The 17117-nt window shown below is 40.8% G+C and overlaps 1 protein-coding gene across 1 annotated transcript in view; it reads left to right on the top strand.

The window, feature by feature from the left end:
- Positions 1–249: 249 nt before the first annotated feature.
- The window catches only part of GRIN3A (glutamate ionotropic receptor NMDA type subunit 3A), a 255993-nt gene continuing 239125 nt past the window's right edge, over positions 250–17117 (top strand). Inside the window, exons 1-2 of the mRNA XM_044279586.1 lie at positions 250–860; positions 8438–9485. Of these exons, the coding sequence (XP_044135521.1) occupies positions 250–860; positions 8438–9485 (1659 nt within the window). The remainder of the gene's footprint in view (positions 861–8437; positions 9486–17117) is intronic.

The following is a 17117-nucleotide window of genomic DNA, read 5'->3' as shown; positions in this document are numbered from 1 at the left end:
CAAAGAATGGATACTTTGATAGATAGACTCCTCAGTGCTTAGCACTCCCTTGTTTGATGTAAGTTAAAAGTGGCTTCCAACAATTTAATGGCAACCAAACTATCCTCTGATCTTAAGAAAGTTGACTGATAGAGGCATTCAATTCAAACTGTGCCATGTATTTTAATGAGGAGTTTAAATGTAGTAACGCAATAATACAACAGTGCAATTCCGAAATTAAAAAAACTTAACGCTTGTTTTTTATTTGTAATGCAGAATCCTCTTCACCTGCAGCTCAGCATTGAAAATTCCCTAACTTCCAATGCCGATGTCACTCTCTCCATACTTACGATGAACAACTGGTACAACTATAGCATACTCCTATGCCAAGAAGACTGGAATATAACCGATTTCCTCACGCTAGCACAAAATAATTCCAGATTTCACCTTGGATCAATTCTAAATATCACAGTAAAGCTCACCCTGACTAATGACGTTATGAGCTACCTACAGTTCAACCTAGAAAGTATAAAGGACACCACATCTACTATCGTTATGTTTGGTTGTGATATGGAAGACACAAGACGAATATTTGAAACAACTGCTCAGTATGGAATAGCATTACCCGAATTTTATTGGATTTTTGGAGACTCCCAAAATGTTGATGAATTAAAGACTGAAGGATTACCTTTGGGTCTGATTGCTCATGGGACAACTGCTGCTTCCTATTTTGAACACTATGTGCAAGATGCAATGGAACTAATAGCCAGAGCAGTTGCCACAGCTACAATGGATCAACCAGAGTTGGCGCTTATTCCCAGCACAATGAACTGCATGAGCAGAGACAGCTTGAATCTTACATCTGGCCAATACTTATCCAGGTATGACTAAATAATGTGTTACAGTAATCCCTATAGGACAATAAATCACTCAACAGATATAAGAATTCATCAGTTATAAAATATGGAACAGAACTTACGAAGGATGACATAACTTAAATTGCTCGCTGGCATTTAGGAGAAGTAAAGTAAAACTAAGCCATGTTTGATTCTCATTCAAAGAGTTTTCTTTATTTTCATGACTATGAAAATTGTAGATTTACACTGAAGGCATCAAAACTATGAATTAACACATGTGGAATTATATACATAACAAAAAAGTATGAAACAACTGAAAATATGTCATATTCTAGGTTCTTCAAAGTAGCCACCTTTTGCTTTGATTACTGCTTTGCACACTCTTGGCATTCTCTTGATGAGCTTCAAGAGGTAGTCACCTAAAATGGTCTTCCAACAGTCTTAAAGGAGTTCTCAGAGATGCTTAGCACTTGTTGGCGCTTTTGCCTTCACTCTGCGGTCCAGCTCACCCCAAACCATCTCGATTGGGTTCAGGTCCGGTGACTGTGGAGGCCAGGTCATCTGGCGCAGCACCCCATCACTCTCCTTCATGGTCAAATAGCCCTTACACAGCCTGGAGGTGTGTTTGGGGTCATTGTCCTGTTGAAAAATAAATGATGGTCCAACTAAACGCAAACCGGATGGAATAGCATGCCGCTGCAAGATGCTGTGGTAGCCATGCTGGTTCAGTATGCCTTCAGTTTTGAATAAATCCCCAACAGTGTCACCAGCAAAGCACCCCCACACCATCACACCTCCTCCTCCATGCTTCATGGTGGGAACCAGGCATGTAGAGTCCATCCGTTCACCTTTTCTGCGTCGCACAAAGACACGGTGGTTGGAACCAAAGATCTCAAATTTGGACTCATCAGACCAAAGCACAGATTTCCAGTGGTCTAATGTCCATTCCTTGTGTTCTTTAGCCCAAACAAGTCTCTTCTGCTTTTTGCCTGTCCTTAGCAGTGGTTTCCTAGCAGATATTCTACCATGGAGGCCTGATTCACACAGTCTCCTCTTAACAGTTGTTCTAGAGATGTGTCTGCTGCTAGAACTCTGTGTGGCATTGACCTGGTCTCTAATCTGAGCTGCTGTTAACCTGCGATTTCTGAGGCTGGTGACTCGGATGAACTTATCCTCCGCAGCAGAGGTGACTCTTGGTCTTCCTTTCCTGGGGGGGTTCGCATGTTTCTTTGTAGCGCTTGATGGTTTATGTGACTGCACTTGGGGACACTTTTAAAGTTTTCCCAATTTTTCGGACTGACTGACCTTCATTTCTTAAAGTAATGATGGCCACTCGTTTTTCTTTACTTAGCTACTTTTTTCTTGAAATAATACAAATTCTAACAGTCTATTCAGTAGGACTATCAGCTGTGTATCCACCTGACTTCTCCACAACGCAACTGATGGTCCCAACCCCATTTATAAGGCAAGAAATCCCACTTATTAAACCTGACAGGGCACACCTGTGAAGTGAAAACCATTTCAGGTGACTACCTCTTGAAGCTCATTAAGAGAATGCCAAGAGTGTGCAAAGCAGTAATCAAAGCAAAAGGTGGCTACTTTGAAGAACCTAGAATATGACATATTTTCAGTTGTTTCACACTTTTTTGTTATGTATATAATTTCACATGTGTTATTTCATAGTTTTTATGCCTTCAGTGTGAATCTACAATTTTCATAGTCATGAAAATAAAGAAAACTCTTTGAAAAGGTGTGTCCAAACTTTTGGTCTGTACTGTGTATATATATATATATATATTATATATGTACCGTATATTTCGCCCTATAAGACGCACTTTTTTCCCCCCAAAAGTGGGGGAAAAATAGCAGTGCATCTTATGGGGCGAATGCTGCATTTTGCCGAACTGTCAATGATACGCCGATGCCGCACGGCAGTGTATCAGCAGAGAGGGAGGAGGGGCTGGGGGCCGGCATCTGGTTTTATAATGACAGCGGGGCCCATGCAGTGACTGTATTCTACTACACGGGCCCCGCTCACTGTATATACCGTAATCTTATCTATAATTGTGGCATTGTTAATAGTAATTAGCGCTGTGTATTACTTAGAAGCGCTTGGTAGCAGAGAAGAGGGAAGAGGCAGGCCGGGAGGACGGGCGCTGGCAGCGTGAGTCATACATCATGCACCTACGCGCCCACTTTATGAATGAAGCAGGCGGCGTGGGCGCATGACGTATGACTCACATTGCCAGCGCCCGTCCTCCCTGTCTGCCTCCTCTCTGCTACCGAGCGCTTGTTGTAAGTAATACACAGCGCTGATTACTATTAACAATGCCACAATTATAGATAAGATTACGGTATAAACAGGCGCTGATTACTATTAACAATGCCACAATTATAGATAAGATTACGGTATATACAGTAAGCGGGGCCCGTGTAGTAGAATACAGTCACTGCATGGGCCACGCTGTCATTATAAAACCAGATGCAACCCCTACCCCTGTATTGGGGGTCATTCACACTACAGGGACACTGTTATTGAGGGGATCTGTGGATGACACATATATGTGTCATCCACAGATCCCCCCATAACAGTGTCATCCACAGATCCCCATAACAGTGTCATCCAGAGACCCCAATAAGAGACATCCAGAGATCCCCATAAGTGTCACCCACAGATCCCCCATAACAGTGTCACTCACAGATCCCCCATAACAGTGTCACCCACAGATCCCCCATAACAGTTTCACCCACAGATCCCCATAACAGTGTCACCCACAGATCCCCCATAACAGTGTCACCCACAGATCCCCCATAACAGTGTCATCGACAGACCACCATTAGTTCAAAACCCACCAAAAGCACACCTTTTTGTTCAAAATATTTTTTTCCTCCTCAAAAACCTAGGTGCGTCTTATGGGCAGGTGCGTCTTATAGGGCGAAAAATACAGTATATATATGAAGTTTTGGGGACTCGTGCTTCATATGGGCATTGTAAAGAAGCCAAACTTTAGACAATATTGGAGTTCGGAAATTTTCTACCAGACTCCAATTTACAGTAAGACTATGAAGCGTTTTCAGTCAATTCAGAAATTCCTACGCTTCAACGACAATGCACAGTGCTCACACCAAAACAACCCAACATTTGACCGTGTGTTCAAGGTAACGCCTGTCATTGACCACTTTAACACCAAGTTTGCTGAGGTGCAAAATACTGATAAAAATGTCTGTGTAGATGAGTTCCTATTGCTCTTCAAAAGGAGGATTACACCAGCTTCCCTAATCCTATACAAGGTGCCACAACCACTACACCCAAACCAGTTTGTATTCTGGACTACAAAAGGCACATGGGAGGGGTGGATCTTTCAGATTAACTTCTGAAGCCCTACAGTGCCACACAAAAAACGAAAGTGTGGTACAAAAAGCTGGCCATACACATTGTACAGATGGCAATGTGTACAAGCTATTTCAATCTGCAGGCCACACAGGAACTTTCCTTCAGTTCCAAGAGGTGGTTATCAAGGCCCTCATTTTTCAAAGCCAGGCCGGGGGCGGAGAGGGTCCCAGTCCTTCATGAAGTCATAGTGCCCAAAAAAGATGCAGGGTGTGTTCCAAACGTGGGATAAGGAAAGACACCATTTACTACTGCGAAACATGCCCTTAAAAACCTGGCCTGTGCATGCAGGAGTGTTTAAAATCTACAGTACCACTCATCCATGGAGTATTAATTAAATTTCATCTATGATGTACCCTGTAGTTTCACCACCTTATATCTCTGATTTAGTCCCGTAGCTTACAGATCCACTTTTCACCAACCACTACATATTCATTTCTGTCAAACACCTATTAGGTCAAAAGTGCCCTTTCCACCCTTTAAAATGTTTATACAGGGGTGCACTTTTCAAAATGGACCTCAGGATTGTTTTAAATTCGACATGGCACCTGAATTCCATGTCTGCCAATTCAGGCCTGTCAGCAAAATCCATATTTAGCTTTTTGCCTGCTGTGTGCCCATACAGCAGGCTACAAACACATTTGGGGTGTTTCCTGAATGGGGAGAAAATGGGGAACACATACTGGGATGAATTTTCTTCTTTAACCCCTTGTGAAAGTGAAAAATTGGGGTCTGCTAGTAATTTTTTTTTTATTTTCACAAATGTGTGCTTTGAAATCCTTCTGTGAGACACCTGTTTGCTGAAAAGTATCCTTCCCACCATTCAACATGTTTGTACGGGGGTGCTCTTTCCAAAATGGGTTAACTTCTTGGGGTTTTTAATTTCTGGGGACCTCAGGATTTTTTTTTTAAATGCGATATGGCACCTAAAATCTGTGTCTGCCAATTCAGGTCAGCAAAATCCATATTTTGGATGGGATGTTGTCGTATTCGGGGGGAAATAGGGAACAAAATGTTGAGTGCATTTTGTCCTGTTACCCTTTGTGAAAGTGAAAAATGTGGGTATTAAGCCACCTTTTCCTATAAAAATTGCAATTTTTCATTTTCACTGCCAAGTGTTTTCTAATTCTAGGAAATACCTTTGAGGTCAATGTGCTCACTACACACCTTGAAAGATACCTTGAGTGGTGTAGTTTCCAAAATGGGGTCACTTTTTGGGGGTTTCCACTATAGGGTCACCTCAGGGTGTCTTCATATGTGACATAGCTCCCAATTACCATTCCAGCTAAATCCTCTCTCCAAAAGCGATATGGTGCTCCTTCCACTCTGAAGCATGCTGTGCCCCCATACATCAGTTTTTGAGCACATATGGGGTGATGCTGTATTCGGAGGGAATTGGGAACAAAATGTGCAGTGCATTTTGTCCTGTTTCCTTTTGGGAAAGTGAAAAATGTGGGTGTAAAGCTACTTTTTTCTAGAAAAGAATGCAATTTTTCATTTTCACTGCCAAGTGTTTACTAATTCTAGGAAACACTTTTGAGGTCAAAATGCTCAATACACACCTTGAAAGATTACTTTAGGGGTGTAGTTTCCAAAAATGGGGTAACTTTTTGTGGGTTTCCACTGTAGGGCCACCTCAGGGTGTCTTCATATGCGACATAGCTCCCAATTACCATTTCAGCTAAATCCGCTCTCCAAAAGCCATATAGTGCTCCTTCCACTCTGAAGCATGCTGTGCGCCCGTACATTAGTTTTTGAGCACATCTGGGGTGTTTCTGTAAACTCCAGAATCAGGGTAATAGATTTTGAGTTTTGTTTGGCTGGTAACCCTTGATGTGTTGCAGAAAAAATAGATTCAAATTTAAAATCTTCAAAAAAAAATTTACATTTTGAAATGTTATTATAGTTTCTAAAATGGGGTGATTTATTGGTCGTTTCTAATATGTAAGCCCCACAAAGTGACTTCATAACTGATCTGGTCCTTAAAAAATTGTGTTTTGGAAATTTTAAGATTTGCTTCTAAACTTCTAAGCCTTCTAACATCCCCAAAAAATAAAATGTCGTTTTAAAAATGATCTAAACATGAAGTACACATATGGAGAATGTAAAGTAATAACTATTTACTATAATAATATTACTATCTATTTTTAAAGTAAATTTTGTATTTTTTTATAAATAAAAATTAAATATTTTGACTCAAATTTACCACTGTCATGAAGTACAATATGTGACGAGAAAACAAGTAAAAGTGTTTTAAAGTTATTACCACATAAAGTGACACATGTCAGATTTGCTAAAAATGGCCTGGTCCTTAAGGTGAAAAATGGCAGGGTCCTGAAGGGGTTAAAAGAGGGTTATAGTTAACAAAGAAACTCAAGGTTTGAGTGTGTGCAAACACCTCAAACTCATCATGGAAACTGAAATGATAAATACTGTATACAGTAAATCTAATGTGCTCTAACAGTAGTTCTTACTCAGTCATATGATATCTTAGAAAATTGTGTTCCCCCATTCTGTAACTTGTGCTGGTGGGCAGGGGTTGACTCAGTGGTCACACGATCATGTGTTATGCATGTGAACACTTTGCCAGTAGTGTCCACTTGCTTTTGCACACACAAGAATATACCAGCCATCGCTTGTATGCCACTTGACAGCAGCATATAGTAGTTATTATATTTACAAATGTAGATAGATAGATAGATATGAGATAGATAGATAGATAGATAGATATCTTACTCTTGAGTTGGGGAGAGTGGCCACATGACTGTGATCTCTGTGCAGACTATATTTCCTTTGACATCACAATCAGGCCTCCCATGATCCCGTTTGTCATAATCCTTGCCCAAATGGTTATGATGTCGAAACCATGTGATCTTGGAATGGGCTGGTTGACATTTTCAATCCATAAGCAGTGTAGGCAGCGTCCACTGCTTGTGGTATGCAAACTGTGTGGGAGGGGACACTAGGAGGAGACAACAAGGGGATGATGGCGAGTGTAGTGAGCAGCATTTTCAGCCTAGAGAAGGGTGTAGTAGTTGTTTACATTGCTGGCTGATCATGTAGCACACAGCACTATGGGAAATGTTGTGGCTGCTGCTCATCTACATCCAAAACCTGGATGTTCAGGTTGCAGGACCATGGAGATTGAAGTAAAGTCTCAAGAAAAGTTAAAAGATACATTATTATGCTGTGTGGGAGTTTTAAAGATCTCGCACAACCCCTTTAACTATGTCGACGTCAGTGCCCGTTATTGCCTGGCAGCACATACAACTCTGTGTCCACCTCTCTGTTGAACCACTGCTAAATGATAATTAGATAACTACTAATAGCAATCTACAATGTGCAAGTAAAAACAAAGTTGCTGACACACAGATCACGTGTCCCCTGTACTTCCTAGTGGGGATTACCTGGCCACTGATTTAGATGTTATGAAAGACAAGGTGTAAGAGTAGACCCCTTTATCAACACACATTTTCTAACTTTACAAAAAACAAAACATTGAACGAAGTTAATGATCTTAAAGAAAATAGCTTTTCATCAGTTAGTGAATCGGTTTCACATTGTGACTGGAATGGTAGAATACCAATCTCAACAGAATGTAGTTACTGTAGCAGATTTCATTATCTAAAATGTATAGAAATAATAAAGTCATTTAGAGGTACTGTAGGACAGAATGTATTCTGCATACCTGGGTGCTGATTATTCTAATGATCCTTAAAGGCTATAGTCACCTATGGGGACATTTATTATTACATTGTACTCATTGTGAGCTAAAATTCATTTTTTAAATCGTCTTTATTAAAAAAATGTAAACCACTTTCTCTGTACATCCTTTAGATTCTTTAGTAACATGCTCTGTGAGCTCAGCTGATGGCGCCTTATCTCTAATCTCTGACCTTTATAAAAACTCATTACTTAATTCTTATTTTACTGATAAAAATGTAGCATAAATGTTTTTGAGCAATTAGTAATTTAAAGATAAGGGTTATTAGACGACCAGCAGAAAGTGCGATTCTCACACCTAGGCAGAAGCTAACCCTTCATGACAAATATGAATATTTTTAATAAAGACCAATTGAAAAAATATATATTTTAATACCAAAATGAGAAAAACACAATTATAAAAAATTGCCCCAAAGATGTACATAGCTCTTTACTTGATATTATAGAAGATTATGTAATAATCACCTGCTACGTTTTATTTTGACAGGTTTTTGACAAACACTTCTTTCAGTGGTGTAAGTGGACATATCAAAGTTAAAGATTCATCCATTATCAACTCAGAAAACCATTACTTTATCTGGAACTTACAACATGATCCAGTAGGTAATCGTATGTGGACTCGACTTGGAAGCTGGAAGGATGAAAAAATTATCATGGATTATGGACTGTGGCCGGACCAGGCTCAAAGGCACAAAAATCATTACCAACAACCAGCACGACTACACCTTAGAGTTGTGACTTTGATCGAGCCGCCATTTGTCTTTACAAGAAATGTAGATAGCGATGGTCAATGCCCAGCAGGCCAGCTTTGCTTAGATCCCATGACTAATGATTCAGGAGTATTAGACAGTCTTTTTGAAAGTTTGCAAAGTGGTAATGACTCGGTGCCAATTGAATACAAAAAGTGTTGTTATGGTTATTGCATTGATCTGTTGGAAAAATTGGCAGAAGATCTAAACTTTGACTTTGATTTATATATCGTTGGTGATGGAAAGTATGGAGCTTGGAAGAATGGTCATTGGACAGGACTTGTGGGAGATCTTCTCAGTGGTGCTGCCCACATGGCTGTGACCTCATTTAGTATTAACACAGCTAGAAGCCAAGTCATTGATTTTACTAGTCCTTTCTTTTCGACAAGTTTAGGTATCTTAGTAAGGAGTAAAGATACAGCTGCACCAATTGGAGCTTTTATGTGGCCACTTCATTGGACAATGTGGCTGGGGATTTTTGTATCACTTCATGTTACTGCAGTATTTCTAACACTTTATGAGTGGAAAAGCCCCTTTGGTATGACTCCAAATGGCCGAAACCGCAGCAAAGTTTTTTCCTTCTCTTCTGCACTAAATGTGTGTTATGCCATATTATTTGGCAGGACAGCTGCTATCAAAACACCTAAATGTTGGACCGGGAGATTTCTAATGAATCTATGGGCTATATTTTGTTTGTTTTGTCTGTCAACATATACTGCTAATTTGGCAGCTGTCATGGTGGGGGAAAAAATTTATGAAGAGCTTTCTGGAATACACGACCCTAAGGTAGGTCAAACTTAATATAATTGTATTATTTTTAGCTGGCCGGATGCTGTGTAGGTTTTATAGGCTTATGTGTAATTAAATTCTCAGGATCATAGTGTGGTGGAATGGTTGTCAGTTAGTATGATCTATCATTGAAAAAGTAGGGATTTAATGCATTTTTAATAAGTGCTCCACTGCTTAACACTCTTATTATGCAAATATTGAATGTTGTCACTGGCAGTAACATGGAAAGACATATGCATTTTTGATAGTCTTCTCTTCAGTAACTATGATTAAATTTTCCACTTTCTCATGAAAAATGCAATTTCTACTTTTATCTTGTCATGTCTTGATTACTGTAACCTTTTCAGAATTCCCATTTCTCTGAAAGTGCATGCAATACGTGTATAAAAGCTTTAAAGGAGGAAAGTATAGATATAGACACATTGGCCCAGATTTACTCATCTTAAAGATGGTGTTAGACAGTTTGTCTAGACCTGCACTACATTTATCACAGTGGTTCAGGCTGGATGATAAACCTGGTGCAGGGACAGACACGTCTCTCTGACCAACTATTGGTTGGCTTACCTTGAGACATATTTGTACGCCAGAATTGTGGCCTTCTCCTTCCTTTGAAGTCCCACCCCTTTCTGCTAAACCTGCCGATTGTCAAGCATATCGGAAAAATGTAGAAACCCTAGATGCACGAAAGTCTGCCAATATTTGCCACTTATTAGATAGATTTTTGGCACAGACACATTAGTAAACCTTGCCCATTGTATGTAGGACTGTGTACCAAATCATTTGTTTCAGTAATTTCTGGCCAATAACAATTGAACAATTTAACAGTTCAAGGTTACTGCTAAGGGAAAACCTTCTTATAAAAAAAAAGTAGTGTTTGAACAATTTAAGGCTACCACCAGGGTAAAATCATATTATGAAAAAACACTGAACTGGTGATGTATTTGTTTATTTTCTGGTCAGTTAATGCTTAATTGTTTATTTTCTGGTCAGTTAATGCTAAAATTTAATTAAAAGTGATGACAATTATATGACAAAAATTAATCATGCATTACATTTTTGGCAACAGTTCATCAAAAGGCTGTCCTGTCCAAAAAAGAGCGACTGAACTGATAAGCGGCGCGGAGGATCATACCGTAGTCATAATGAAAGATTGTGAGATGCATTTAATTTATTAAGAACAGATGCCTCTTAATAAATCTGATCAATCAATCTACACTAGTTTGGGGCTGGCATAGTATTGAGCTATAACTTGCTAAAGTTTCTGGTGTAAATTAGTGAATCTGGCCTCTGCCTGCTTCTGTTCCATCAATGCCCAACCCCACTCTTCCCGCTAAGCCCCACTCTTTTCTCACCATCAAAGTTTTGAGAAGCTTAAAAAGGCACAAATTATGGTGTAACTATGGTGTGCTTTGCACCATAATGTGTATCTTTTTAATGCCACAAAAGTAGCTTTACAGCATTGATAAATGTCCAGCTAGTAAATTTGCTGGCCTGAATAAGAAAGTTTTACTTACACGCAGCATATTATAATGGAAAGCAATACATTACCTGTAGCTTCTGTGCTCAGCTTCATTGCAGCTGTTTTGTACTTCTTCAACAGCATATTAGTCTTCATTTTATAGCATGCTTTTATAAGTACAGTGTAGGAGATTGATTAGTACACTTCCTTTATAAATCTCTCCTCCTGCCACCACAGTAGTAAATAAAATCATGCAGAACACAAAACAAATAAAATCCTATACTTTAACTTAATGTAATTGATGACTTTTTAGAAATAAAATTTTAGCAGCTACTAAAAAATTTCAGGCAAAGAAATATAGAAATAAGCAAGGACATTCAGAAAATGGAATTTAATTAATTTCCACTAGAGATGATGGAACCTTTTGAGAATCGCTTTGGTTCCGATTTAGATGCAAATCAATTGTACCCGAACCAAACTGGCTCAAATTGCCCTGAAAATTCGTATATAACACCCTCTAGTCTCCTAAAACTCAGAATTTTTAGGAAAACATGTTTTCTCTTTTCATTATTTTGAGTGCTCTTGAGTGCAGTGACAGCAATAGTAAACAATGGCAGCGTGATACTGACATACATAGCTATGGGTGTTTGTCTGCATTAACAAACATGTTTAAAAACACACTGCACCGTTGCATGTGTTATGCTTTGTTATGATCCAAAGAATCAAAAAATTGTTACTTATGAGTGGCAGATGGTGTTTAAAAATGCACAGGGGGAGATTTATCAAAACTGGTGTAAAGCAAAACTGGCTTAGTTGTCTATAGCAACCAATCATATTGATCCTTTCATTTTTCAAGGGATCTCTGGAATCTGATTGGTTGCTACAGGCAACTCCGCCAGTTTTCCTTTGCACAGTCTTGATAAATTCCCCCCACAGTGTTTAAAAAATCATTAGCAAGTTGGAGGACCAAGCGTCCAAAAATTATGCCTTCATGGGACCAGAATACCTGTCCATATGACACACACAAGTTCTACTTGTCAGAAGAAAGAGTAGCTTGTTAGGATCAAGCCTCCAAAAATTATTCCTTAATGGGGGCAGAATGCACACACAAGTGTTAATTGACACAAGAAAAAGTAGCTTTTTCTGAATGAGCCTAGAAAAATTATCTGTTAGCTATTCTTCTGCTGTTGTCCCCTGCTGCATGAGCATCAGCATCTGTTCTAAGATAAATATAAGGGGATGAGATTGTTCATGCCGCAATTGTCCCTACTGACAAATTTTGTGGCATCTTCGAAGGGCTTCAGCACCTGAAATCTCAATGAGCTGCCATTGCCTGACCTTAAAACAAGACATGCTCCCTGTTGAGGCGGTCTGGTGCTTGACAAAATCATTCACAGGTGTCCGATGCTCATACAGACGCTCTACAGGACAGTATTGTGGACATTGCTGCCACCTTACACAAGACAGTTTACTTTTTTTTTAAAGCGTTGCATGACTAGGTTTAGCACAATATGCACCTTGCAGGAAGCATGTGTTATTTCCCCTAGGACAGTGATGGCTAACCTTGGCACTCCAGCTGTGGTGAAACTACGACTCCCAGCATGCTCCATTTATTTCTATAGCGTTCTGGGAGCAGCCAAGCAAGGGGGGCATCTTGGGAGTTGTAGTTTTACCACAGCTGGAGTGCCAAGGTTAGCCATCACTGCCCTAGGGTCAGTGTGGCCACTAGGTTGCGGCCATTGCCGCTGACCATCTTGCCCAGTAAGCAGGATTTTTGTTGCTTTATATACTTTAGCATCTGCTTGACTGTGTTGCTTCTCTTGTTCAGGCCTATCAGCTCCAGTACCTAATGGGAACACTTGACACATGTAATAGGAAGGAGGGGGAGTGGGCACGCTTGTACACTTACATTGCGTTTTTTGAAACCCATACAATACTTGAAATGCCTGGAGATGCCCTGACCCGAATTTCAGTCTACTATTTCTGGGGCTTTCACTAATAGATTTCAGATTATACCCTCTGGATTGTAAAATATGCGTTGTACACTTGTATTGCTATTTTCGCAAACCACACCAAAACTTGAAATGTGTGAAGATGCCCTGTCTAAAGATGACCAAAGTTATCAAAAATTTGATTTGGCTACTTTACCGAATTTCACAAAGGAATATTTTTTGTGAAGAATTACTTCGTAGTAGCTGGCGCAATGATGGAGAATGGTGATCGCTCCACCCCCCATCATTGAACCCCTCAGATGCCGCTTTCATCGCTGATCGTGGCTTATGAGAATAAAAGTGATAATAGGTTTTCAGGGGTTAACCAGGTAAAAAAATAATAATATTACCTTATCCATTTGATCGTGAAGAAGCCGCCACTGCTATCTTGTAATCTCACGTGGTGCGTAATGACGTCATCACACTTGTCAGGGTGATGACGTCATACGTCACGACTAGTGATGGACGAACATCGGCTGGGAATATTCGCGAACGTTTAAATCTTCGCGGACCGCAAGTTTTCAGCGGGCTCCTTTCACTTTAATGGCAGGCGAACCGGAAAAACCTTCAGGTAATTATTGCAGACACCAAATACTTACAAGAAGTGCACAAATCGTCCCACAACATAAACAGTGACATAACAGAGGGGGATCAATGGCAAAAATTCCCACAAAAATATTTATTTTAATAAGGGGCTATTTATATGCGTCTTAAAGAAAAACTGTCAAAAATGTGGCCTGCTGGAGCCTAGAAAAAATTTTTTTTAGGCCACTGGAGTACAGGCCCTAAAAATTAAGCATTCACCTGACAGAAAATAGCAAGTGATAATGTGGCTGGAGGTATATTAGACGAATATCATTGGATATCAATTTTACTGCAGGCCACTACAAATAGATGTCAAATACATATGTTTAAAAGAACAAAAAATATTAAATTTGATTAAAAACATGGCTAACAATATCCCCCCTCTTGAAAAAAAAGTTGAAATTCGATAACACGTGGTCGTCTTCAACAGGTGTTGAATTCCTCCGAGGTCCCAAACATTAGGCATTCACCGGACAGAAAAGAACAAGTGATTATGTGGCTGGAGGTACATTAGGCAGTCACTGTATAACAATTTTACTGTTGGCCAGTTAGATTACAGGCCACAAAATGTATGCATTCACCGTACATAAAAGATCAAGTGATTATGTGGCTGGAGGTATATTAGACGGTAAATGGATATCAATTTTACAGCAGGCCAGTGGACTACAGGCCCAAAAAATTATTCATTCACCGTACAGAAAAGCACAATTGGTAATGTAGCTGGAGGTAAATTAGACGGTCACCGTATAATAATTTTACTGTTTGCCAGTTAGATTACAGGACCTAAAATTATGCATTCACCGTACATTAATGATCAAATGATTATGTGGCTGGAGGTATATTAGACAGCCATTCAATATCAATTTGACTGCAGGCCAGTGTAGTACAGGCCACAAACATTAGGCATTAACCGGACAGAAAAGAACAAGCAATTATGTGGCTGGAGGTATATTAGACGGTCATTAGATATCAATTTTACTGCTGGCCAGTACAAATAGATGTCAAATACATATGTTTAAAAGAACTAAAAATATAAAATTGGATTAAAAAGATGGCTAACAAAATCCCCCCTCTTGAAAAATAAAAAATAAAAATGATAATAGTTGAAATTCGATAACACATGGTCGTCACAGGTGTTGAATTCCTCCGAGGTCCCAAACATTAGGCATTCACCGGACAGAAAAGGCCTTTTATGCCGCTGTATTCTGTATTTACCTAAGACAGGGACCATTATTTGTTCTGGGTGGTGGCGGATATTTGTAGGCTGTCATGAGGAAAGATCTTCTAAAATGGGCATAGATTTCCCTGGCCTACCGCAAGACGTCCTGGACCCCAGTGTATTTGGCACTGAATCACTGCACGACTAAGTTCAGGAAGTGTTTCATTTTGCCCTGTTTCAGCTCGCTCAGCAGATTGGCACAGTTGTCTCACACCACTTTACCAACTGTCAAATTGAGCTGGGTTAGCCACTGATCGGCCTGTGACTGTAGAGCTGAAAGGAGTGCAGGACTGGTGTGGCTCTTGGCTTCCAGGCACAACAGCCGCAGCACAGCATGGCAACGTCTCACCTGGCACGTCCAATCGATTCTGGGGAGCTGGGGGGTGCAGTGGAAGAGGCGGTAGCAGTGGAAAAGGAGAAGTCAGCTGAGGAGGAGACGAAGGATGGAGTAGGAGAAGGAGAAGAAGAGGCAGACCTGCATGCAATCTGTGGCTGTAACACCAAATCCACACGAGTGCCACGGGTTACATGCTTGACGGCCGTCAGAAGGTTCGCCCAGTGGGCAGTAAAAGTTATGTACCTTCCCTGCCCGTGTTTGCTAGACCACATGTCTGTGGTCAGATGTATCTTGGCACCGACACTGTGTGCCAGAGATACATTCACTTGCCGCTGAACGTGGCCATATAGCTATGGGATGCCCTTCTGGGAGAAATATTTCCTTCCGGGGACCTTCCATTGTGGTGTTCCAATGGCCACAAATTTTCTAAAGGCCTCTGAGTCCACCAATTTATATGGCAGTAGTTGGCGGGCTAGCAGTTCCGACAAGCCAGCAGTCAGCCGTTGGGCAAAAGGATTATCCGGCATCATTTTTTTACGCTTGAACATTTGGGAAGCCTGCCTTGTGCCAGATGAACGTGACGACGGCACGGTGGAAGGTAAAGTGGAGGAAAAAGGGGAGGAGAAGGAGAAGGAGCAGAGTGTGGCTTTGTGGGTTCTGATGGCAACACTATTATAAGCATATGACACGTTAAAAAAAGCCCACACTGCTGAGCCATGTGCCAGCGTCCTGGGAGCGCCAGATGTGACCGTGCATGATAAATGGCTCACTCCAGATACATTTGCAGTCAGCTTTTTGCCTCATGTGCACTGCGAGTTCTGCCTGCTTCTCCTCCTTCTTCTCCCTATTTGCTGCTCCGTCTCTCCCTCTGAACTCCCCTCCTCTTCCTCTATTGTGGGCAACCACGTGACGTCCATCGACACATCATCATTGTCACTCTAACCACCACTGACATTAGAGATCTCGGAGTAGGCAGCAACGGTGGGGACCACCCTCCTTGGGCTTATCTGGGTACTGTCGTCAGACCGCTGGGTGGCAGCCTTTGCTACCTCCTCTTCCTCATCCGATGCCAAGAATGGCTGCACATCGGTGAGGTCTGGGAATTGATGGGAAAATAATTCCTCTGACTCGAATGGAGGGGCTATGGTGGTGGTATCTTTGGGGGTGCACACATCAGAGAGTGAGGAGGGTGCAGATACAGAGGATGAGGAGGGTGCAGAAGCGGAAGGCTGAGTGAACCCCTCAACCAACTCTAGCTAGCACGCACCTTATCCAACTTTGCACTTAGGCTCCGGCCTGGTGCACCTGCCCGACCCCTACCACACCTGCGGAATGGCCGGCCTCTTACTCTGCCTGTCATTTTCAATAGGACCCTGTGACAAAGTCCTTATAGAAGAGCAGTATTTGTGGAAGCAGGTATATAGAACCGCTTAATGATTATTACAAATGCACTATACGGAAAGTATATTATAGGTATATCACACCCCTACCTCAATCAGTTTTTTTTTAGGGTGGCAAATGTTATATCACACCAGTTGCAATTATTTGTTCAAATAGCGTTTGTCACTCCGTATAGCTAGGGTATTTCAGCAGAACCGCACACAACTCCTGCAAATTACAAATGTACTATATGGTAATTATATTATAGGTATATCACAACCCTGCTTCAGTTTTTTGGGGGGGCAACTGGTATATCACACCAGTTAAAATGATTTGTTCCAATAGCGTTTGTCACTCTGTATAGCTGGGGTATCTCAGTAGAACCGCACACAAATGCTGCAAATTACAAACGTACTATATTGAAATTATATTATAGATATATCACACCCCTGCCTCAATCAGTTTTTTGGGGGGCACCTGGTATATCACACAAGTTGAAATGATTTGTTCCAATAGCGTTTGTCCCTCTGTATAGCTACGGTATCTCAGCAGAACCGCACACAACTCTTGCAAATTACAAATGTACTATATGGAAATTATATTCTTGGTATATCACACCCCTGCCTAAATCAGGTTTTTTGGGGGGGCAACTGGTATA

Source organism: Bufo gargarizans, chromosome 1 (genome assembly GCF_014858855.1).
Source record: "Bufo gargarizans isolate SCDJY-AF-19 chromosome 1, ASM1485885v1, whole genome shotgun sequence".
Classification (NCBI taxonomy): domain Eukaryota; kingdom Metazoa; phylum Chordata; class Amphibia; order Anura; family Bufonidae; genus Bufo; species Bufo gargarizans.
Note: the sequence above shows the minus strand (reverse complement) of the source record. Positions and strands in the feature narration are given on the sequence as shown.